The sequence below is a fragment of the Chanos chanos genome, chromosome 16 (assembly GCF_902362185.1).
Source record: "Chanos chanos chromosome 16, fChaCha1.1, whole genome shotgun sequence".
Classification (NCBI taxonomy): domain Eukaryota; kingdom Metazoa; phylum Chordata; class Actinopteri; order Gonorynchiformes; family Chanidae; genus Chanos; species Chanos chanos.
In genome coordinates this window covers 5318299-5340726 of record NC_044510.1, presented here as the reverse complement: position 1 = coordinate 5340726, position 22428 = coordinate 5318299, and the positions used below count along the sequence as shown (strand labels likewise).

The window sequence follows — 22428 nt, the reverse complement described above, 5'->3', positions numbered from 1 at the left end:
TTTTATCCAGTTTCTTTTATTTTATTTTGCCTCGCTGTGTCATTTGAATATAGTAAGCAAATGTTATGCTATAACAGATTAAAAACAGATTTAAACTATAACAGATTCACACCTTTTTCTCCCTCACAGGTGTGTCTACATGTAGGGGACAAGGTAATTATTACGAAGCCGTTTCCCACTACAGGCTACTTCTTTCCTCCTTGCAATCTTGAGAAGCGGTAACAGTACCCGGGTTTGCTGTAGCCATAACAGACCAATAACTGTAGGGGTCACGTGTCCAATGTAGACAGCATAAGCTAACGCAGTTCAGCAGTTCAGCTGCCCCGCCAAATGTCAGGTCTTTCTCTGATCTGACAAACCAGATTTCACTCACAGGCTAATGATCAAACCTGAGTAAGTAAGCTATGTTGGGGCAGAGAGAGACTGATGTCCAGAGATATGGGCTTCCATAAGCAGGCATGAGACACACTAAGCTAACATATTTATTTCAATTAAGCATGACAGGTGTCTTCCATAGAAGTGACATCTGCTTTGTAGACCACCTCCACAATGAATGCTTCCTCTGGTTTCTCCTTCAATTTTGCAGCATGTGGCAAGCGTCAGATAACCAACCGTATTGTGGGCGGGGAGAGTGCACTGGAGGGGGCGTGGCCATGGCAGGTGGATGTACAGATAGATTTTAATGGCCATGTTTGTGGAGGATCTCTCATCTCTAACAAATGGGTCCTGTCAGCTGCCCATTGTTTCCCAGAGTAAGTGCTATCACTCTTCCTCACACGTCCTGTGTCTTGCACTGGAGAAAGACTCAGTTTTAGTCAGCTACCCACTTACGGGAACTGAAAGTGAAATGTTTTGCGTGCGGTTTTATGTTGTGGATAGTCCGTTCAAATTTGCAAATATGGTCAGACTGATATAGTGCTATGTGCACATTTGTTCTTTACTGATCCTATAGCTGATATGTGAACAGAGAGAAAAACAAAAAGAAGGAAACAAAGAAAAAAGTCCAGAGCAATGTATGAGCAGACCTCTGAGTTTCTGAGGCTGTTTACAAATGCGATTGTTCTCTCTTATGTTTCTGAGAGACAGTTGAAAGGAGTTTCCATCTTTGTAGTAAAAGGAAACCTGCAGTCACACATCCTCTAACAGATGACACAACAATAAAACAGTAACTTTACAGTGTAATAGAATCCTCCTGGAACTGTAACAAAGCCGAGAGTCTGAAACGGTGTTTTTTATGTAAACATGTGTGAGACGCCGTTGCTTTCTCTCAGCGTTCTGTCGTAAACACGTCACGGCTGTCCTCACAAACGCTCGGCCGCCGCGTGTCCCCCCCCCTCTGCCCCAGGTCGTCGGACAAATCCAGCTACGTTCTCTACATGGGCCGCTACCAGCTCAATGGCATCAATAATAACCTGCAGAGCAGTCGTGTGAAGCGGGTGGTGGTGGCGTCGGGGTACGTCGATCCTCAGGAGGGGAACGACGTGGCCCTTGTGGAACTGGAGAGCCCGGTGACCTGGACCGACTATGTCCAGCCCATTTGTCTTCCCGATGCTGGACTGGAGTTTACAGGTGGAACTCCGTGTTTTGTCACAGGCTGGGGACACATAAGAGAAGGAGGTGTGTTCTTTGTATGTTTGTTTGTTTGTTTGTTTGTTTGTTTGTCTTGGTGTTGGTACGGATGTTTTGAGATCGAACGTTAAGTGGGGTAATGCGTCCAAACAACAGCGGTTAAAAGCCTATAGCAAATATGGTCAGGATTTCATCAGGACCCTTTTTCTTGGAGCGACTGCAGGCTTTGTGTGCGTGCGTGTGCGTGGTGTGTGTGCACACGTGTGTGTGTTGAGGTGCGAGTCTGAGATCTATAAAAATGAAAAATTTCATGAACACACGGTGCAAGATGAGATAATAAATATATATCACCAGTTACCCTGCTGGCAAACAAAGAAAAAATTGGTAATGGATTTATTATTATAAACAGCAGACCCATGTAGGAATACACTGGTGTTGTAGAAGCAGAACGTATTGTTTTAACCATAGTTGTGATCTACAGAAAAGATAAATTGAAAAAGTAGTCAATTTCACATAGTAATAGGGGCTATTTTTTGTATATTTTTTGTCTTATTTATGTGAAGGTCATAACCGTAATTATTATCTATTATTTTAATGTAACTTTATGTGCTCATGTAAGAAAGTTGTGGTCCTGTTTAGACTTAGCAAAGAATAGTGAAAAAGTTTACATGGAAAACAATGTTTTAGTTTGGGCTCAGAGAATGATAGATTATAACAGTGTGTGTTGGCGAGTAAAACAAAACTAGTTCAGTTGGTTGGGTGTACATAGAATAGAGAAACCTCAAATGACGCATGCCTCAGCATGTTCTCTGTCAAAAGAAATCTCCCTTTACCATTGATGTTTGTGATTTGCATCAAAGTGAATTGCTCCTCAAGTTTTCAAGAAGTCAGCACAACCAGTAATAGTATTTTGGAGGAGCACACTGTATCTCCTCAAACCGACTCATTCAAAGTGAATAAAGTTTGTTTGTTTGTTTGTTTGTTTGTTTGTTTTTTAATTTTATTTTGGGGGGAATAAACCTTTCCCTGGGAACAGCTCCACTTGTGGGTGCGGGAACTCTACAGGAAGTGGAAGTGCCCATCATTGACCAAGCTGAGTGTCGCAGGATGTACCAGATCCCGTCTAACTCGGAGACGGTGGACATTCTGTCTGACATGCTTTGTGCTGGATTCCAAGACGGAGGCAAAGACTCCTGCCAGGTATGAATGGCAGTGCTCATGTAACATACAGACAAATGCACACTGCTGTCTAGTATGGACTGGACCTTCTGTGATATGTTCACACCCAACTATCATCTCCATCTCCCTCTGTCTCTCTTTCACACACACACACACACATATGCAAACGCACAGGTCCGTGCCCTTATAGAAGTATTCTCACAAATCTCCAGTCTTACATGTCTGCTTGCATTTAAATTTTAAAGACAGCAGAAAACGCTGCTTTTTAAACAGAGATCAGAGCAGAGATCAGACTTTGAATCTTTTAAGTTCTGTATCTCCCCTCAGTATGAAATTTGTGGTGTTATTGCACAGAACTGCAGAGGTAAAGTCTGTCCTTTTCTCCACTACAGTGACACCTACTGTTAAATTGATGTCATTACAGTTTTTCAGTGGAGACCAGCAAATAGTGCATTCTTTCACAGTTGAATACTGCTTGTGATGAATTACACAGCTGGCAGTGTTACACAAAGGGGAAAAAATATGTGTTAATCTTTGCACTACAGGGTCTGACATAACTCTCAGAGAGAAGGAAAAAACAAACATACAAACAAACAAAAAAAACCTCGAATACACACACACACCACAATACAATGTCAAGTCACCCATCACTAGTTCACAGTTAAGAATATATGCATGTAGCCACATATCATCTTATTTGTTTTTATCTTTCCTCTTGTACAGGGGGATTCTGGTGGACCCCTGGTTTGTCACACAGGTAACGGAACTTGGGTTCAGGCAGGGATTGTGAGTTTTGGACTGGGCTGTGCCCAACCGAACCGTCCTGGCATCTATGCCAGGGTGTCCAGTTTCTCGGACTTCATCCAAGCCACAGTACCAGAGGCTCAGCTCTTCGCACATGCCTATGGGGTCAAGGCCAGTGGGACCCTGGTGTTGACCTTTACCCTGGCCTCAGTGCTCATGCTGAGATAATGGACTAACACCAGCCAAACAGAACCTGAAGTGGACTTGTGCTCAGGCCTTTGGCAGCACCATGGTCCAATAGTACTGATCCAAATCAGTTTAAAAAAAGCAATATTGTATTCAAGCATTATATGATAGAAAAAGTGATTTCAGCAGTTAATCAATGCAAAACATTGTTACAAGAGAAATGTTGACAATGATTTGTAGTAAAACACCAAATCAAAGCTTTAGATTTTTTTTTTTTATCATTAAATGTTGAAGAAATGACTTACATGTCCAGAGAATGTAATCACATGTCAGACACAGCACTGTCCTGCCTGCGCACCAGCTTATCTGAGTCAGTGCCAATCAGTTGCTGAATCTGGAATTGTTGTCATTGTTGTTGTTGTTGCTGTTGTTTGAAGCATCTCTCTTTTTTTTTTTTTTAATCGTATGGGCATTTTATATTTAACTCAACTGTTTGTGATAAATATAGACAAAGTGATTGATTGTTACGGATATCTACCAAGTTTAGCTCTTTTTTAAAAGTCTTATACCCATACACCTCACTTCTCTTTCCTCTGTACATATCTATTTACACAAAGAATCAGGATTTCTCAGTTACTGGTTCACCATCTAAAAGTAGAAGAGGTAGAAATATTCCTACAGGACAGTCCTTGCCAATTACCCTGTTTAACTGGGAGAACCTGCTCCGAAGTGTACCACTTTCAAGTCAGTGTAACTGTGTTTTGTTTTTCCCCCAAAGTCTGTAAACGTTTTATAAGAATTAGTTTTTATTGAGTGTTTTGTGACATCAAGATGAGAAATCAGTTGAAGTTGCACACTGTTTAAATGAAGGTCAAATTTTGTAATAAATGAAAGAATTGATAAAAAGAATTAATATTCAGTGTCTAGTTTTGCACCTGCCCTCATCTCTGCTGTGTCCTAGTCTAAATTACATCCGTCATTTCTGAAAGTCAGCACCATGTATCTCTACTAAACTGAGACAACAGTCCCTCCCACCAGTCCGCCTTTGCTAAATTATGGAACTCTTACAGGACCATTCACACTGGAATGTACAACACTTGGGAGAGGACCTTGTTAGTAAATGGTATCATTTAAGGTATAGAGATTCCCAATTTCTCACACATTCAAATAATGCACAGACTCATTTTATCAATAATATGGAATTAAATTATCAGCTGTTATAGAAACGTCTGTTATGTGGCTCTACTTACAAAAAAAAATACGATAGTTTGGATGAATGATAAATTTACTCATTTATCATCTGAAAACATACTGTTATTTCAGATAAAAGGCTAAAAACAAATCAAATCAAATCTGAACACAGGTGTCAAATATAACATTTTCAGGTACTCCAGAGACAGTGTCGGAGTGAGAGGTGACGTGATCTGGTAAAACGCAGTTTTATTTCTATGACATAGATAGCGCATCCAGTTGAGGGAGTGGCGTATTGCGCAAGCGGTCCAGGACTCGGTGTTTACCATTAAAAAGCATACCAGATACGTTGTCAGACTATTACATAAATACTCGTTGTTGCTTAGTCGGAGGCTGATATCGCCTTTAACACCATGGCATCAAACGGTAAGCAACTGTTTATTTTATAGCAACTGATAGTGCGTCCTCAACTGACTGAAGCCGTTTGGCTGTTACCGATTTTACGTTAGCAAAGTGAGGTCAGCTTCGTTTACGGGAGCGTTTGATTGCACTGTTGGTGAAAAGGCATCGTTGGTCTTTAGACTAGTGTCTTATTTATGTCCTTGGATTTTATTTCAATTTGTCTCTAAATAACAACTTGAAATGCGTTCAAATAAGTGTTAACCAGATAGGTAGACACATCATAGAGTAGAACATGTCGCCCTCCGCCATTTTGTTTGCAGTGCAATTCAGGCAAATTTGTCCCACTGACCTACATTTTAAAAGGACATATACATTGACATAGTCGACCGTACTATGGTGCTTACAAAACAATTATAGTTATAGCGCAAGTTTATAAACGTTCCGCAGTGTTATACGAAGCAAATAAACCAGTATCTAACGCTTCACTATCTCTTTAGCTAGCCGTATTGGGTTGTCAAGGGCGACCACTTAAAATGCTGAAATTAGATGACGCACGTTTGATACCTATCAAACACGGTACTGGACCGATACTTTTAAAGCATTCGTCTGGATGTCGTAGTTATTTACGAAAGTATTGTCTTTATTTTGTCTCAACTCATATAAGATGTGCATATATTATTAGCAAATTAATAATCTGTTTCATTCTCCGCAGATTATGCTCAAACGGCATCCCATGGGTGAGTTCGTATTCAGGATTCTTGCTTGGTGTTACATTTACAGTCATGTCACCACATTTACAGTCATTCACGAAGTGGGAAGTAAATGTTATTTGTATGCTGAATATGATTTAAATGGTTCATATATGTTCTGTGCAGCTATGGGTCATATGGGGGGCAGTCCAGCCAGGGCTACAGTCAGTCCTCTGCCCAAGGCTATGGCCAGCAAAGCTATGGAGGCTACAGCCAGAACACAGAGAGCAGCTCTGGCCCATACAACCATGGAAGCTATGGCTCCGGCTATGGACAGTCCCAATCTGGTAATAATACAATGTGTGAATATTGGCTGAACCAGGGTTGGCTAAAGGAGCACTTTTAATTCAAGACTCTTAAGGTTAATGTCTATCTCTGCACATTCCCCACATAGTCTGTTTTCACTCAACAGATCAAAAACGGTCTGTATCCAACTCTTAAACATACTAACAGCTATACTCTTCTCATTTCTTTGCAATTATTCTGTCTGGTGTTCTACCAGATTATGATTGAAACAGCACTATGAAATACACAACTTCTTGTGTACATAATGCTTGAAAACACATTTGGCTGCATGGTTAGCAATATTGGACCTCTCTTTATTTATGGTTTTCCATTCTTCTTTCTCTTGTATGGTCATTTTCTTCTCTCTCCTCTTTTTTTTTCTTCAGGAGGATATGGGTCCCAGTCTTCCTCCCAGGGGTACAGCCAGTCCGGTCAGTCCTATAATTCGGGGGGCTACAACAGCAGCAGTCAGCCCCCTCAAAGTGGTGGAGGATACAACCAACAGTCCTCTTACTCTGGATACAGTCAGCAGCAGTCTACCCCGCCTTCAGCTCCCAGGTTAGAATGCACTCATAGGTCAAATTTATGGGGGGGGTTGTAGTCAGCTGACCACAGGGCTAAACTCTGACCATTTTAAAGCTTAATAAACTTTCTGCTACCTTGTCTTGTGCTCTTAAGAACTAACTGGGCCATGTCCTTGGAAAACAGACTGCTTGTTCTTCTTAGAGCACACTGACTGTCAGAGACATCAAATAATTGTGAAGGTTATTCTGCCAGTTTATCATGTCCTCTCATTAGAAATTGAAGACTGTTTAATAATGCATAATATGTATACTACAGCTCAGTGAAATTGTACCATGTCACTGGTCTAAAAAGGGGGCCCAGACTAATGACATAGCCCTTGAGTATTAAATTGGGCCACTTTGTATTTCAGTTTTTGTCACTCATTTTGGTTACCGTCCAGCTGTAATATGTTCTATAAAAATACAGTCAGGCTTGATTATACTTTTTGGGAGAATTCATGCTCTCAATGCAGTTTGCGGATATCTCCTAGCACAGAGAACATTTTCTCTGTTTGTAGCTATGGCAGCAGCTCCCAGTCATCAAGCTACGGACAGCAGCAGCAGCAGGGTGGCGGTAGCTACGGGGGCCAGAGTGGCGGATATGGGGGCAGTGGAGGACAGAGTGGGGGTTATGGAAGTAGCGGAGGTCAACAGCAGTCCTCTCAACATGGGGGTGCTCCCTATAGCCAAGCCCCTAGCTACAACTCTCCTCCACCCCAAAGCTACGGCCAGCATAACCAGTATAGCCAGGGAGGAGGTGAGTGTGGGAAGTCTGTGTTTTTGTTTTGAGAAGAAAAGCATGTGGCTTCGGGCTCACATGCCGTCAGGTTGGGTGTGTTTGTGTATTGGAGGTAATTGGATCTTAATCAACTTGCATTGTTAAGCAACTTTTGGAGCCTGATTTGTTTCCTCCCAGGCTATGGGCAGGATGCTCCACCCATGGGCGGCGGAGGAGGAGGCGGAGGAGGAGGGTACGGTAGCCAGGACGGAGGTTACGGGCAGGACGGACGTGGGGGCCGCGGCCGTGGAGGCAGTGGCGGTGTCGGCGGCGGCGGCGGCTATGGTGGTCGAGGTGCTGGCGGATTTGACCGGGGTGGTCGCGGGGGACCCAGAGGCAGAGGTGGAATGGGGTGAGGACACTTGATTTTTATTTTATTTTTTATTTTTTTTAAATTTTATTTATTTATTTTGACCTGCCCTTTCCCTTTTTTTACTGAATAATCATAACACCCACACGATCCAGAGTTCACGTCTACACATTAAGCACTGGTTAATACACACTGCAAAATTGGGAATATCACTGAATCTGACATATTCATAGATCACAGAGTATAGTGAAGGTGTGGCTCTGGACACACCGTGGTTCAATGGTTGGTCTAGTATCTATTGCAGTATGTAGATAAAAGGAGGGTATTTCTAACTGTTCACCAAATACTGGGCAGTTATATGTATAACGGTAACTGGTGGTCCAAATACTGGAATACTGGACATGCCCATTGAAGACCCAAGCAGTGAAATGCCTATAGCTGATGAAAGAAGGAGTTATCTACAGTGATTTTAAAGGAAATTAAGTCTTTGTACATAATTTGACCATTACGTCTCATTCAGTGACATTATGGACCCAAGCAATGTTGGGGCAAAATGGTGTGGATTTCTCTTGTGCAAATGGGAAAACATTATTTCAGCTGACATCCTCATATTCACCTTTGGTTTTTGGAAATATCTTCACACATGTATTAAAAGTCTCACGTTCTTTGGTCAACATAAGAACTACTACATAACCGGTGGTTAAAACAAAAACAAACATATAGTGAAAACAGTGCATGGCTAAGAATATCAGTAAACATTTGTGCCTGTAGGTCCACAAAATGACTGACTGACTGGTTTTGTTCTTAACAGCTCTCTCATTGCAATCCATACATTTCCACCTTGTCCGTGTAGGACTTTACACATGAAAACACGTTGTACTCTTATGGTTACTTTTTAATTAAGGGACACAGTGGTACAGAGTGACAACAGCCATTAAAGTACACGAATGATCTTAAATGTAATGGTTTATAAAGGACATGGTTGGTTTGGCACTGCCCTGTTGGAATCACTGTAGACTGACCTGTTTATTTCCTGTGTTGTCTCAGCCTGACTGTAGGTGTCAAGGTATATTAATATGAATCAGCCTCGTGGTTACGAAAATACATGTTGTGGTATGTAAACATTAGCCCAACCGTAAGTCTGTATGTCAACACTCAAATTTAATGAGGTTTTTGTACAATTCTGATGGTTCCTGTGTTTTGTTTTGTTTTTTGACACAGGTGTAGTATTAACTAAAACATGCTCAGTTAAGTAGTTCTTACAAGTTCTTCAGTTCTACCTCATTTAGATAAAAATGTATACTCGGGATGTGTAGATCTGCATGGATGTATTCGTGCTCCTGACCATTCTCTCGTGTTCTCTGTGACCCCTGAACCATGACCTGTTCCATCCTTTCCCACAGGATCACTGTGAGATGCAATGTTCTAATGAATTTCTAAATCTCCCCCCTAGGCACTTGATTCTCCTTTGCTTTGTATTTCTTTTTTTCTTTCTTTCTTTTTTTTTTTTTTCCTTTTTTGAATGGGGAAAGTGACAGATCAAGGAACTGTTAGTTCTTTTAGTTGTAGAAGACAGCACTGGGAGGAAGGGGCCTTAAGGACTTATGTAGACATCAGAGTCTAAATGGGTCCAGGTGAAGATTTGAGAGAATGGACTGAATGAACTAGATTTAAAACCTCCTCCTTTGTTTTTTGAAATCTTTGCATCAGGGACTGGTAACTTCATCCATGTTGAGGATTGCTTTTTTTTCTGTTTTTCTTCTTCCAACAAAACAAAATCATTCGTAGTAATGACATGGGGCTCAAGTATATCACCTGTATTCCGTCTGTATGTAGCATAATTCAGTAACGGCGGGGGGGGGGGGGGTCCTTTTCGGAAATTTGTTCTTGACCTTGGTCAAAAAGCATTCAGGTTATAATGTCTAGTAAATCAAAACAATGGTGTCCTATGTAAAATGGTCCTTGATTTAAAAAAAAAAAAAATTGATCGTTCCCACTGATACGGGTGGGTATAGCGTACAGGTGGATGTGCAGTCAGTAGAACAATGCAGAGGACGATGATTCTTGCAAACTACTCCAATATAAAGGACATAATAAGGTGGTCTAAAGGGGACAGTTAACAACATCTGTTACCACCACAAAAGAAAAAAAAAAAGGAATGGAACAGGTTGACAAAGGAGGCAGGGCTGGAGAGATTATGCAGAGTTTTGTTCAAAGGATGATATGGTGGGCCAAGTGAAATGGGGAAAACCACCCACGTCAACCTTCAATTCGTCATGCTTCTCTCTCCTTCTCCATCAGAATGGGCGATCGAGGAGGATTCAATAAGTTCGGTGGTAAGTGACAAAGCCTTTAAACAAGAAACTTGAGGGATTTAAAAGAGGGCCCGGTTTAAAAGGGAGGAGTGGGGCCTTTTTTGTATGGTATTTTAACGTCACACTCTGAAGTGACTGTGCAGAGTTGCATGATAAACTATTGGGGAAGGGTACTGTGGTGTTTACTACTGTGGCAATACCATGGTAAGTTTAAAGAACCTATGAAACCCAGTGGAATCGTCCATATCAACTGTTGGTTTCTCTCACTAGAGAATGTTTGGGATCACGCCAGTTTCGCTTAAAATAATATTTGAACCAATTTTAAGTTGAAACAGGTTTTGTATAAGGGGTGGGAGACACTAATTGACTATTTTCATAGCTTTACAGATCTAGTTCATACCAAACGTTTTAAGTTAAGATCTTCAAATATAGTTAATGACCTAGATATTTTAAATAAGGCCTGTTCACATAGATCAAATAGTGTAATGTTGGTTTCTGACAGGTGCAGTAGACTGGTATAACAGTGTATAAGTTATTTATCATTTACTAATGATAAATAAAATATACCATAACTGTTGTTCAGTTTTTGTTCCTTTACATGTTTGTGGTGTTAGGAAATATTACAGTTAGATACATTTTACTAAATAACAAAACCTTTTTAGTTAAAGACCGATGTTCCTAGTTTGCTTGAGTTAACGCGTCTGATTAATCTGTATGAAGCTACAAATATTGATGAATGAATTAAAAACTTTATTTGTGTGTTGTGGCACGGTGCATGTGATGACTGATGTGCAAATGTAAGAACGATACAGACCATGGATTTATAGTCTTCAGAAGTTTGACTAGTTTGGGAGCAGAAAGCTACAGTTTCATCAGTTGCATGTACTTGGCGCCTTCCCTTACACTCTTGAGGTCTCTCTGTTGGTTCACTTAGCCTAAACCAAGAGGGCATATCCTGCCTTGTGTTTCTAGTCATGAGCGTCACGTGTGGATTTTTTTCCCCCCTTTTTTTTAATTACTTGAATTATCGAGATTTTTGTTGGAGATCAGTCTCCTGGAGCCTTCTACTTGATGTCTCTGAGCTGCTTATAACAAGTTTAATTTATGATCTGTTTGATCTGGTTGAGGAAAACTGCTTCATTGTGTATTCTGACTTTTTTCCCTCTCTTTCAATCTTTCAGTCAGTTTACATCTGAGAAAACTCTGAACTTCTCTTGGTCTGAAAAGACAGAGGTTTAAAAAGTTTTCAGTGAATGTTCATATTATATTACTTGAAATGTTGGGTAAAGATTTGCGTGCTGAAGTTTGTGGTTTACACGAAGTACTGCAAAAAACATTGGGTGGCTGAATTACTGTGAAACAGTTCTTGCCTTCCACTAGGTTTGGAAAATGCATGAATTCATGTTGGGTTTGGTGTAGGAGGAGAACTCTCTGAACTTGGTGCACTGAGAATATTCACAACACAAACAGGTCATCCCAACGAGTATTTGTTGTCTCTACATGGTTATGAACTTTTGGTACTGCATGTGAAGTTGGACGCATGTCCTTCAGAGTCGTGGCTTTGGAAACTGGATGGACGATTTGACTGAAATGTCATCTCAGTGAGAACAGCATGGTCATCTAAATGGAGAAACGTCAGGCTTCTTAGAAGAGGAGCCAGTTACGGCAATCTTTGACCTTTGGTTGAGTGACAAGTGAAACCTTGGCAGAAACATTTTTTGAGCTCTTTTTTTTTTTTTCTTTGAAGTGGTTCTATGATACAAAAGGTCTTCTTTTTCTCAATCACACTTGAGAGAATCTACCTGTTTATTCTCCTTGGTGATCTACTGCAGCGCAATCTGCACAGTAAGATCTTGCGACTTCTTTATGTTAAGGTTTTGGTGATGTTCAGCTTTACCTAACTGATCAACAAAGGTACCGGGGCTCTGAGATGCAGTCCTGCCAGGGTCTGTGTTGGTTTGAAAAGAAAGTGGAAGAGTTGAAATGTCGTTGTGTGGAGAGCAAAACTGAAAACAGTTTTGAGAGTGCAAAAAGAGCGTTTCTGTGTTAAACACTACAAACCACCTGAAACACTTGGGTATGTGTTGTTCGGAGGGAAACGCGAACAACATTTAACTGTGATGGGGTTGCTGAAGACTAAACCAACTGGAAGGTTTTCAAACACTAAGTGAATCGGCCTGTGAGATCCCGTTGATGCAGCCAGGTAATGGGGGTCCTCACAGGACCTAAATGGTGGGAACCGGTGCTCCTGGTGCTACCTGCCATTTATTTGGTTCAGCTTTATGAGCATTTTTCCCCCCTTTTGCTTTTTTCTTTTTCTTTTTTTAAAAACGGCTGTGCTTGTTTTGGGGGGGGGGGGGGGAAACACCGCATTTCCCCCACAAATGCTTTTGCTCTGCTCTGTTCCGTTTTTGCTTGGCTTGTGAGGATATTGTAAATATGCACTGGAGAAATGTAGGGGGTTTAGAAATGGTTCCTACAATCAATGGCAAAGCGTTTCTGTATCTTTTAACCAGAAAGACCTTGTGGACTCTTGAAACAACGAAAAAAAAAAAGTGTTTGTGAGAGAGACAAAGATGTCAAAACTCAAATGTCTTGCGAGTTGGATATACATGTGAATCCAAGCCGTCGGAAAGGCAAAAGGAATGGTCCATCCACTTGTTTCTTCTGTGTGGTTCTGAATAGGTTAAACCAAATGGCTTATAGAGAAAGCAGAAGGAGTGGTCTCTGTTTTTTTTGTTTTGTTTTTTCTTTTTGTTTTCGTCTGTTGGTCACGGGTGTTTCCAGAGGGATGGTTTTGCAGGTCCTTACAAATGTCCCATTATTTCTTACTGTTTTGATGAGTAGGCGGTTTAAAGGCAGACATCAAATCTTGTTTGCAGCACATGAGAGATTTGTGTTAGGCCACCACCATGAGTGCATGTTGGAGCTGTGATCTTGATGAAATCATGGAACGCAGAGATAGATGAATAAAAAGATTTAATAGAAGATTAAGCCAGTGTTTCAAGACTGGTTGAACTAGATGTATGTTTTATGTCTCATGCATCTCCTTTGTACTAATACTTGTCCTTTCACTCCAAAGGGCCAAGGGACCAGGGACCTGGTGGGCCCAATAGTAAGTATACTTTCAGATCTTCGAGGTTAAGGATTTGTTTTCCAGATGAGAATTCAGGCTGTTCAATCTGAATTTAAAATGTCTTGAGAATGCAATTTAAACCAAGACTAAGTCTTAATCTTGGTCACAGAGGCCAAACAGGTTCACTCTGTAGATTCAAATGCCCTTGGTTTTTGCTACATGAAGTGACCCAGGGAATCTAAACTGGGTTACCTCAGAAGCCATAAGCTTTGCTGAGCCTCATTGTGTACTTTCTGTCTTTCAGTGCTGGAGCAGGATAACTCGGACAACAACACTATCTTTGTGCAAGGTTTGGGCGACAACTGCACCGTGGACACTGTGGCAGACTTCTTCAAGCAGATCGGCATCATTAAGGTACTGTGCAAGGGCAGAAGTGACATCGTTGAAACATGAGCTTAGATGCTATGTAGGCGTGCTTGTGTAACTGGTAGGCATTTGTCGGTCTCAAACATTACATATGAAGTTCCTCAAGGCTCAGTTCTGGGCCCACTGCTTTTGTCTTTGCAGCTCCATACCAAGTATCATATTCAGTTTTTCTGTTCCTGTCTCAGATCAACAAGAAGACTGGCCTGCCCATGATAAACCTGTACACAGACAGAGAGACAGGGAAACTGAAGGGCGAGGCCACAGTCTCTTTTGATGACCCCCCTTCAGCCAAAGCTGCCATTGACTGGTTTGACGGTGGGTTGGCATAGTACTAGATCCTCAATCCATCCCTCTCTCATGAAGAACTGTTCTGACATTTAGTGCAGCGGTGTTAAAATACAGTTCTGGAAGGATAAGGGCCTGATGCATTTTGGTCTCGCCTAGTAAGTACTTGCTGAATTTTTACCTGGAATACAGGTGTGTTTGCTCTTCAGCCAATCAGAGAGCATATGTACTTGCTCAATAAGAATAGCAACAGGATCTTGGCCCTCCAGGACTTGATTTGTGCACCCTGAATTTAGTGTCATTTTTGATGTATTTTGAAAGTCAGAGCAAAATATAAAAAGCATTTTTTGCAATATTTAGTAGACATTCTGTAAGTCTCTAAAATATAAATATTTTTTTGTCTACTCCTGTAAGCATTTCAGTTTATGGTTTATCTGTTGCCTGTCTGTTGTATATCTATTTGTTTGTGTTCCTACAGGTAAAAACTTTAATGGGAACCCTATTAAGGTGTCCTTTGCCACACGCCGGGCTGAATTTGGCCGTGGTGGAGGAGGCATGAGGGGAGGGCGTGGCCGAGGAGGTGAGATTTTGTTGGAGTTTGTGTGTGTGTGTGTGTTTTCCACAACATTGCTCTGATCTGGCACACTGGAAAAGCTTTCAGTTTTCAAGTGGGCGTCTATAGAAAGGACTTGAAGTAAGTTCTGTTTTTCTCATCCCCTCTCTGTGGCTGAAGGGCCTATGGGCCGGGGTGGGTTTGGCGGAGGCAGGGGCGGTGGTGGTTTCCCCGGCAATAGCGGAGGTGGTGGAGGCCAACAGAGGGCTGGAGACTGGAAATGTGCAAACCCGTAAGTGTTTTGTGTTTTTCTGAACCTGCAAAGACTGTGTGTTATCTGGGAGACAGTACATAGAAGTATTGTGTGTAACTGATACTTGTAACTTGGTAATGAACTTAACCGTGGCACTTACGCAAGTCAGCTCCTCGATCAATATTTGCTTGGTCTTGCACTCTGCCTGTACTGGAAGTCGCTTGGGTAAAAAGCATCTGTAAAATCAATAAATCTTAATGTAACTGTGTGTACAACTTTGGTTCTGGCTTTGTAGGTCGTGTGATAACCTTAACTTCTCCTGGCGTAATGAGTGTAACCAGTGCAAGGCCCCTAAACCTGAGGGTGTAGGAGGTGGTATGTCCCCAATGGGAGGTAAAGTCACACCAGCCTCAGAGATTACATTGACACAAATGCAAGTTTAGCTTCACTGCCAGCAACAAACAGCACATAAGTTGATATTTAGCGATTCCCGATTGAGTAACTTAGACCATCTTTTTTTTTTGTCTCTCTCCTGTCAGGAGGATACGGTGGGGACAGAGGCAGGGGTGGTTTTGATCGCGGGGGATTCCGTGGTCGTGGCGGTGACCGAGGAGGCTTCAGAGGGGGGAGAGGGGGCGACAGAGGGGGTTACGGCCCTGGCAAGATGGATGGAAGGTGAGAGTACCCCTGTGATTTACTCTACAGAACCTCTGTTGCTAAATAAAGCTAAAGCGTATGAAACATTGCCAAATGTACAGTGTGGCAGCTAACCATGTTATCATATCAGCAATACCCAAAAGGGAAATAAACTACCCATTGTGATCTGGGAGATGAAGAAAAGTAAAAAAAATCAAATGGTAATTTGTTGCATTTTTGATTTTGTGTATGTTAGAAGTGATCACCGACATGACCGCAGAGACAGGCCCTACTGATGCCAGTGACCAGACCAGTAGCTCCCATCTGTAGAAACTCCATTCATCAAACTTGGACCAGTTTGGCATTGGGACCAGTACCCCCCCCCTCCTCTCTGCACATGTGATGCGCTTCTGTTTTATATGATGTGTGTTACGGCTGTTATTTTAAATGTGTTTACGCCTTTTTTTTTTGAGGGAAGCTCAAATTTGTTCTCACTTCTTCTTCTCCTCATCTCCCCCTCTGTTTCTTCATCCCTTTCTCTCTCTTTCTGATAGACACAAATACATCATGACTTCCCTGTTGTGCTAAGTTAAATTGCTTATGTTTGGTTTACAGAGCTCCTTCCATGTGTTATTGGATTCTTGTTTTGTTGTTTGTTTTTGACATTTTGTAATTATGGACTTTTCATTTTAGAATTAAATATCCTCTGAAAAATGTACTCAGTTTTTGCAGTACTATGAATCGTGTAAGTCATCTTCAAGCAATTTCTTACCAGATAGTTCCTGCTTTTGAAAGAATTTCCTTAACCCAGGTGTCCGTTTCAATTTTCATATTAAAGTATTTTCTCAAAAGTTCTCAAAATCTTTCCCAGTTGAAAGTTGTTGACTAGCTTGTGGAGATGAACAAACGCAAAAAAAACCAAAAAAAAAAACCCTTTTAATATGTCATTTGGTTGTATGGCGATAAAAGGTGAAAAACATCAAAAGTGGTTGGTCAGGGTCTGGCAAAGGAGACAGGAGCATGGACACAATCTGTTCCAAAGGTTAAATCACCTTCTCCCTCTTGAGCATAACTCTTAATATGGGTTGGGTGAGCGTGCTCAAATCTGGAAGAGAATATTCATGATTTTTCTCAACCAACAACAGTCTATCTACCTCACATTCGATATCCCAAACGAACAAATTTGTAATATAAACTTCAAAGCGTGATGTTGAGAAGAAGATGACCAGTGTGTGTGGGGAAACTTGAGGGAGAGGGTGCAAAATGTGTTGAACTGATCCTGATTTCACTTTGACCCTAAATCTCACTCTGAAAACCCAATGCAATGGTTACCTTTTCACTTTCCTTTTCTGAGATTGTGTGCATCTCTCAACATTAAATTCTAAGTATTTGTCTTGCTGGCCTTGTTGGTGATTTGTTACAACATGTAAATCATAAGGAATGTTGGTATCTTGATGGGAAATAAATGGAGACTTAAATTATGTGCTCTGCTTCCCAAAGCTGGAAAGGGGGGGGGGGGGGGGGGGGGGGGGTAAATGAGTTTATTTCTGTGAGGGCGAATGAGCAGAAGTCATATGGTGTTTGATGAGAACTGTCTGAGTTCCTCCTGGGGAGTCTGGGGTGAGTCTCTGGGCGCGGAATATTGTGCCACGTTGGGCAGACCTGGCACCACGCAGCAGCTCAGGGCACTGCGGAAAATCGCCATGTCCTGGACGTCGTGCCTGTACACAGAAAAGCCAGTGTGTCGACCAAAACTATGCATGCTCTTCATTTTATAGAAGGATTTTATTGTTTGACATACAGTATCCATGTCCGTAACCCTTATAGCTGAGCGAGATATAAAAAGAATACAAAGCTGTGTGTGGCTGATTCAGAACCATTACGGTTTGAAGAGTTAAAATGTTGTGTAGCTATCTATTTAAGTTTAATGATCTGATTCACTAGTGAGACCATCACAGTGAGGGAGGGTGGAAAGTCATTCCTGCATGCCAGCCGTCGTGCATTTAGTCCAAACATACCGTTTTTATTATAGAATCGAACTAAACGTTTCACTTGTATCTTCTTGCTTTCTGCTGAAAACACAGACTAGAAGATGCGTTAAAAGTTTAATTAGTTAACATCTGGTACTGCAGGCTGCATAACTGAACAGGAGCAAGACTGTGAACTGCTGAGGCTGGAGTGCCGTTTACAAAAGCACCCATGCTTGTAACATGACAGAGAGACTGAATAGATACAAACCACTCGTCTGTCTTTTCATCATAGCACTCCACATTGAAGGTGGTGGTGAAGCCATTGAAGCCTCCAACTACAAACAACAAATCATCTAACACCTGCAGGAGAGAGAGAGAGAGAGAGAGAGAGAGAAACAAAAAGAGGGAAGGAGAGATTAGAGAAAGATCTCACATTGGGCTTCAAAGCCTCTTGTTACCCCAGTATAATACAATGTGTAGCATCTCATGCTAACTGAAATACGTGTGTGTGTGTGTGTGTGTGTCTGTTGGTGAATGATCAACCTCGATTCCAAAGTTGCTCCGTGGGCTGAACATGTGAGGTACACTCCGCCAGGTGTTAGTGAGTGGGTTGTAAGCCTCTGCGTGTCTCAACCGGTTGTTACCATCGAAACCACCCACCTTAATGGAGGATAGGTGTGAAGGGAAGAGCGAAGAAGAGGTGATGAATGAAAGGAGAATATATTTTAAGGTGGAAATTTTGGTGCACATATGTTCATATTGTCTGAGTTTATGAATGTGTGTGTGTGTGTGTGTGTGTGTGTGTTTGTGCATTAATGTGCGTGTGTGCAGTACTCACAGCGTAGACCTGCTCCCCGTAAGCAACTACCCCAACTCCGCTCCGTCGGCTCCTCATGGGGGCAATGTAAGTCCACTGGTTAGTCTGGGGGTTGTAAGACTCAGCCGTGAACAGACACTCAGTCCCGTTAAAACCACCACAGATATACACCTGTACCCCAAACATGTACACACAAATACAAGTTCACTGTCACACTGTCACACAGTGAGTATTGCAAAAAACAGTTTGTCTGTTTGTTTATGCATGTATGTGTGCGTGACTGTCTCAAGACATTTTGTGTGTGTGTGCGTGTGTGTATCTGTTCTTTACTTTGTCATGCAAAGTGGTAGCACTAGCATCACTCCTCTGTTCATGCATGGGTGCGATCATTGTCCACTGGTTTGTCTCTGGTTCGTAGCGTTCTGCTGTGTTCTGTCGTACATAACCGTCAAAGCCGCCCATAGCATAAATACACCCGTACAAGACGGTGGTACTCACATAGCATCTGCGAGAATGCATGGGCGCAACCTGCAACAGCAAAATGGAGAGAAAACATAAGCACATTCACCAAAAATCATCCATCAAATGAAAAAAAGAACAATGAATGTTGTGAGCCTAATCTAGGATATAGCTCCATCTAGTGGCATTAATTATACCACACTTTACCTCAGTGGTAGCATTCCACTAAAGCAGTGATGCTCAACTCCAGTCCTGTACAGGGGTGGCCTGCATGGGCCCACTGTCCTGCACATCTTTGTTTTAACTCTTCATTATCACAGTTATACTACTACTACTACTAATAATAATAATACAAGTTTATTTACAGCCCAATATTACTATTTATAGTCTCACAGGCCTTTACACGTCCATAAAAACGTCAAATCAAAATTATATTATCCATAAGTTAGAGAAAATAGATAAGTCTTTAGTTTGGTTTTAAAGGTATTGAGAGAGTTTGCCTCTCTAACTTCTGTAGATAAACCATTCCAGAGGAAGGGAGAGCGGTAGGAAAAGGCTTGGGTTGCCAGTGGACTTGTTTTTAACTCTTGGAAAGACTAATAGTCCAGAATCTTGAGAGCGCAGAGTGCAAGGGGGGTTACAAGATGTATTAAGTCAGACAGATATGCTGGCACAAGCCCATGTAAAATTTTAAATGTTAATAGGAGGACCTTAAAATCTGTCCTTGCGTGAATTGGGAGCCAATGAAGGGAAGCCAGGACAGGTGTAATTAATTATTTCACCTTAATTAGTTAAGGTGAAAATAATGCCCCCCAGGACTGGAGTTGAGAATCACTACACTGTAGTGTAAAGAGGTCAGAGGACTGTAAAGATTATAAAACCTAATACTCACCAGAGCTTCAGCATGAACTTGTATATTTGATGTGTTAATCACAGTGTCTGCATCCAAACCAAAAGAAAAGTGCTGCTACTCACTTGATGCCAAGTTTGTGTGATGGGGTTGAACTTTCTCACACTGTTGAAATAGTCGACGCCATCAAAGCCACCAATGCAGTAAACAAAACCATTGAGATAAACCGTGCCGTGATAGGCCCGGGCGCTCTCATCCTGTGGCACGTTCACCCAACGATCTGCCCTTGCATCATATGCCTCCATCCCATTGGTGGGGCTGCCCCCACTCCAGCCGCCAATAGCCAATAGGATGGCGTAAGGCAGGCGGGGGCGGGTGAAAGGGTTTGTGAAGTCAGAGTTGGAGGGCCCATTCATGTTGAGATCGTACATGGCTTTCAGAGCATCAATAATAATGGGCTTGCATGCTTGGTTGTCCCTCACCAACTCGTTGTTCTTTACGTTATTCATAAAGAAGTCTGCTGTCATTAGCCCCATACGAACCTGCATAGAGAGAGTGACAGAGGGAGAAAAAGGGGTGAAGAGAAGAAGTCATGTACAAAGGAATGGAATCGAGAGAGAGAGAGAGAGAGAGAGGGGTAAATATTTTATGTTTGTCAGAGACACAGGAAGAAAAAAAGAAGGGAAAGGGCCCGTATCTTTGCCTCTTTCTCGCTCCTTCTCTCACTTTGGGCAGCAGGATGGACATCTGTTCCTTTCGTTCCTGAGGTCTGTGGTTGATCCAGCATAGAATGGCCTCAAAGACCACGTCCTCCTGCTTCACGTTCAGCTTATCCATACCGATGATTTCGCAGAGCTGGGACAGAGACAGTTCCAGGAACTCATCTGACACGCGCACCAGCTTCTCAAAGTGGTGGAGGATGTAGGCGTAGGCAGTCCGATGCAACTCCGGGCACGAGTAAAATTCGGCAAACCTCCAGATGCCGATGCAGTTCTCCTGGCACAGCTGTGCCTCCAGGAACTTACAGCAGGCACGTACGATGCCCATGACGGAGAACTGGTCAGCTGCCACCAGGAGATCCTGCACGTTCTCCTTGGTGATGGGGACGAAGCGTGTGTAGGCGTACTCAATTATGAGACGCATCATATCGGGGGAGACACCGGGTATGGTGTAGATGTGTTTGTCTGAGGTGCTCCAGTCACTGGTGAAAAGGGCCCTGCAAAGAAGGACTGGGTGGGTCAAAGGTCAAAGGAGGGTCGAACTCTTATCACACTGTTGAGCAACCAGATGCTAGTAAAGAGACGGCACTGGATTTCGCTCTATTGCTTTTTCTTTTTTATTGAGGAAACAGGTTCAATGGTAGACAAAGAAAATTCTTTTGTAGTAAAAATAACATTGCTGAAATGCAATGTTTAACCTAACTGTGTTCTCTCTCTTCATTTTTATACATGTAACTATGAATGTCCTTTTCCAACGGGAAAAAAAATGAGACGACAGTGAAAGTTTGTTAGTTCGCAATAACACACAGATCAATGTGTGTTATCAACCATTACTTGGGACCCCAGCTATATTTCTCTCTTACTTGATTCAAACCAGAAACCTACCAGTTGTTAATTAATCTCTGAACCAGAGAAGTCCAGGCGGACCACTTACTGGAAATACTGACTGCAGCTGCACAAGATATTTTTGTGGGCGTTGAAGTCGACGCCATCGACTCTGATGACCACGTCACAGAGTTTGCCCTCCAGTCGCAGTTCATTGAAAACAGTGCAGGCCATGGCGCTCATTTTTCTCTCGACATTAGCCCGCTGCATCTCTGGACTAAGGATGGACGATCTATCCTGCACACTCATTCTCAGTAGCACTCAGATGTCAATTTGTGTGTGTTCATTCGATTTGATGTAGGGTGTTCTGCTGTAAACCTACTGTGCTCTGAGTGTTCCATTTTACCTGAGTTCTAGAATGCTGTCTCTATAACGTCATTGTGATGATGTGAATGTTGCAAGCTAATTTTCATATTTTGTGAAATTTCTTACTTGGATATCATTTTTATTTGAAACCATCAAGGCCAGAATGTAGGGGGATTTTAAGGATTCTTCATAAGATTTAATGCTGTTTGATGCCTTTCTATCAAAACTTAAAGTGAAACTTATCTTGCTACCATACAGAAACTATCAAAAGTATCATGAAAACATTGGCGTGTTTTATTGTGTTGCACAATTATGTCATTTAACTGATAAATTCAATTAAAAACAGAGACTGATTTTCACAGGGGTTTACCTCACCTCAGTCAGTATGTGCTGAAAGTCTTTTTGGGCAGAAATTGTACAATATATCTTGGATATTGGAATTAATCTCTCAGTACTTCAGTGGCACAGTTTTTGGTCAACCTTCAACTAAAAAATGCTCAAGCACCTACAAGATTGGGTTAGTGGAACAAAAATCACAGGCCTCAAAATTTCTGTTATATTTTGGTATGTCAGATGGCCACAAACAGCCAGAAAGTCACCCCACATATACATCAATCATATACTATCAAAACTATTAAATTTCTTCATACACCCAAGACCAGCATCTTCAGATGAGGCACCGGGTCAGAAATTCCTCCAATGATTCGGGTTTGCCTTGTGTCATCATCCAGATATCACTGTGTGTGCAATTTCGACATGGAGCCCATGCATGTTCCGTCTTGCCCTGCTTATCCTCCATAAAAGCAAAAAAATGGTAAAACGTGGTAATGCCACTTGTTTACTCCTATCAACGTCTCTCATCTCTCAGCTGGTCTTCCATACTCCCTCAGTAGAACCGTTGATTAACTTCCCAGTCTCACAG

At 41.9% G+C, this 22428-nt stretch overlaps 3 protein-coding genes across 3 annotated transcripts; 2 read left to right on the top strand and 1 right to left on the bottom strand.

Annotated features, from left to right (window-relative positions):
- The first annotated feature begins 549 nt into the window (after positions 1 to 549).
- Positions 550 to 3720, top strand: LOC115829735 (serine protease 27). The gene is made up of 4 exons (XM_030793902.1): positions 550 to 752; positions 1346 to 1617; positions 2606 to 2769; positions 3472 to 3720. The coding sequence occupies exons 1-4, from the start codon at positions 550 to 552 to the stop codon at positions 3718 to 3720; spliced, it is 888 nt and encodes a 295-aa protein (XP_030649762.1).
- A 1491-nt stretch (positions 3721 to 5211) lies between these two features.
- fus (FUS RNA binding protein) lies at positions 5212 to 15982 on the top strand. The gene is made up of 15 exons (XM_030793736.1): positions 5212 to 5295; positions 5984 to 6008; positions 6147 to 6307; positions 6692 to 6863; positions 7387 to 7625; positions 7785 to 7998; positions 10258 to 10292; positions 13354 to 13386; positions 13652 to 13761; positions 13959 to 14088; positions 14537 to 14638; positions 14792 to 14903; positions 15160 to 15257; positions 15404 to 15539; positions 15757 to 15982. Exons 1-15 carry the CDS (start codon positions 5283 to 5285, stop codon positions 15794 to 15796), a joined length of 1620 nt encoding a protein of 539 aa, XP_030649596.1. The 5' UTR covers positions 5212 to 5282; the 3' UTR covers positions 15797 to 15982.
- Positions 15983 to 17070: 1088 nt separating this feature from the next.
- On the bottom strand, positions 17071 to 21392 carry LOC115829734 (kelch-like protein 10). The gene is made up of 8 exons (XM_030793901.1): positions 21250 to 21392; positions 20323 to 20812; positions 19722 to 20138; positions 18618 to 18815; positions 18309 to 18458; positions 18014 to 18130; positions 17739 to 17830; positions 17071 to 17221 (listed from the first exon to the last, which is right to left on the bottom strand). The coding sequence occupies exons 1-8, from the start codon at positions 21381 to 21383 to the stop codon at positions 17071 to 17073; spliced, it is 1749 nt and encodes a 582-aa protein (XP_030649761.1). The 5' UTR covers positions 21384 to 21392.
- Positions 21393 to 22428: the final 1036 nt, after the last annotated feature.

Excerpts from the sequence above, each read along its gene's own strand:
- fus (XM_030793736.1), top strand. Across the intron at positions 6,864-7,386 it reads ACCCCGCCTTCAGCTCCCAG|CTATGGCAGCAGCTCCCAGT; the intron begins GTTAGAATGCAC and ends CTCTGTTTGTAG. Across the intron at positions 7,626-7,784 it reads CCAGTATAGCCAGGGAGGAG|GCTATGGGCAGGATGCTCCA; the intron begins GTGAGTGTGGGA and ends GTTTCCTCCCAG.
- LOC115829735 (XM_030793902.1), top strand. The coding sequence starts at position 550 with ATGAATGCTTCCTCTGGTTTCTCCTTCAATTTTGCAGCATGTGGCAAG. Across the intron at positions 753-1,345 it reads GCTGCCCATTGTTTCCCAGA|GTCGTCGGACAAATCCAGCT; the intron begins GTAAGTGCTATC and ends CCTCTGCCCCAG. Across the intron at positions 2,770-3,471 it reads GAGGCAAAGACTCCTGCCAG|GGGGATTCTGGTGGACCCCT; the intron begins GTATGAATGGCA and ends CCTCTTGTACAG.
- LOC115829734 (XM_030793901.1), bottom strand. The coding sequence starts at position 21,383 with ATGAGCGCCATGGCCTGCACTGTTTTCAATGAACTGCGACTGGAGGGC. Across the intron at positions 18,459-18,617 it reads CTACCACTTTGCATGACAAA|GTGTATATCTGTGGTGGTTT; the intron begins GTAAAGAACAGA and ends TTTGGGGTACAG. Across the intron at positions 17,222-17,738 it reads GATGAAAAGACAGACGAGTG|GCACGACGTCCAGGACATGG; the intron begins GTTTGTATCTAT and ends TTCTGTGTACAG.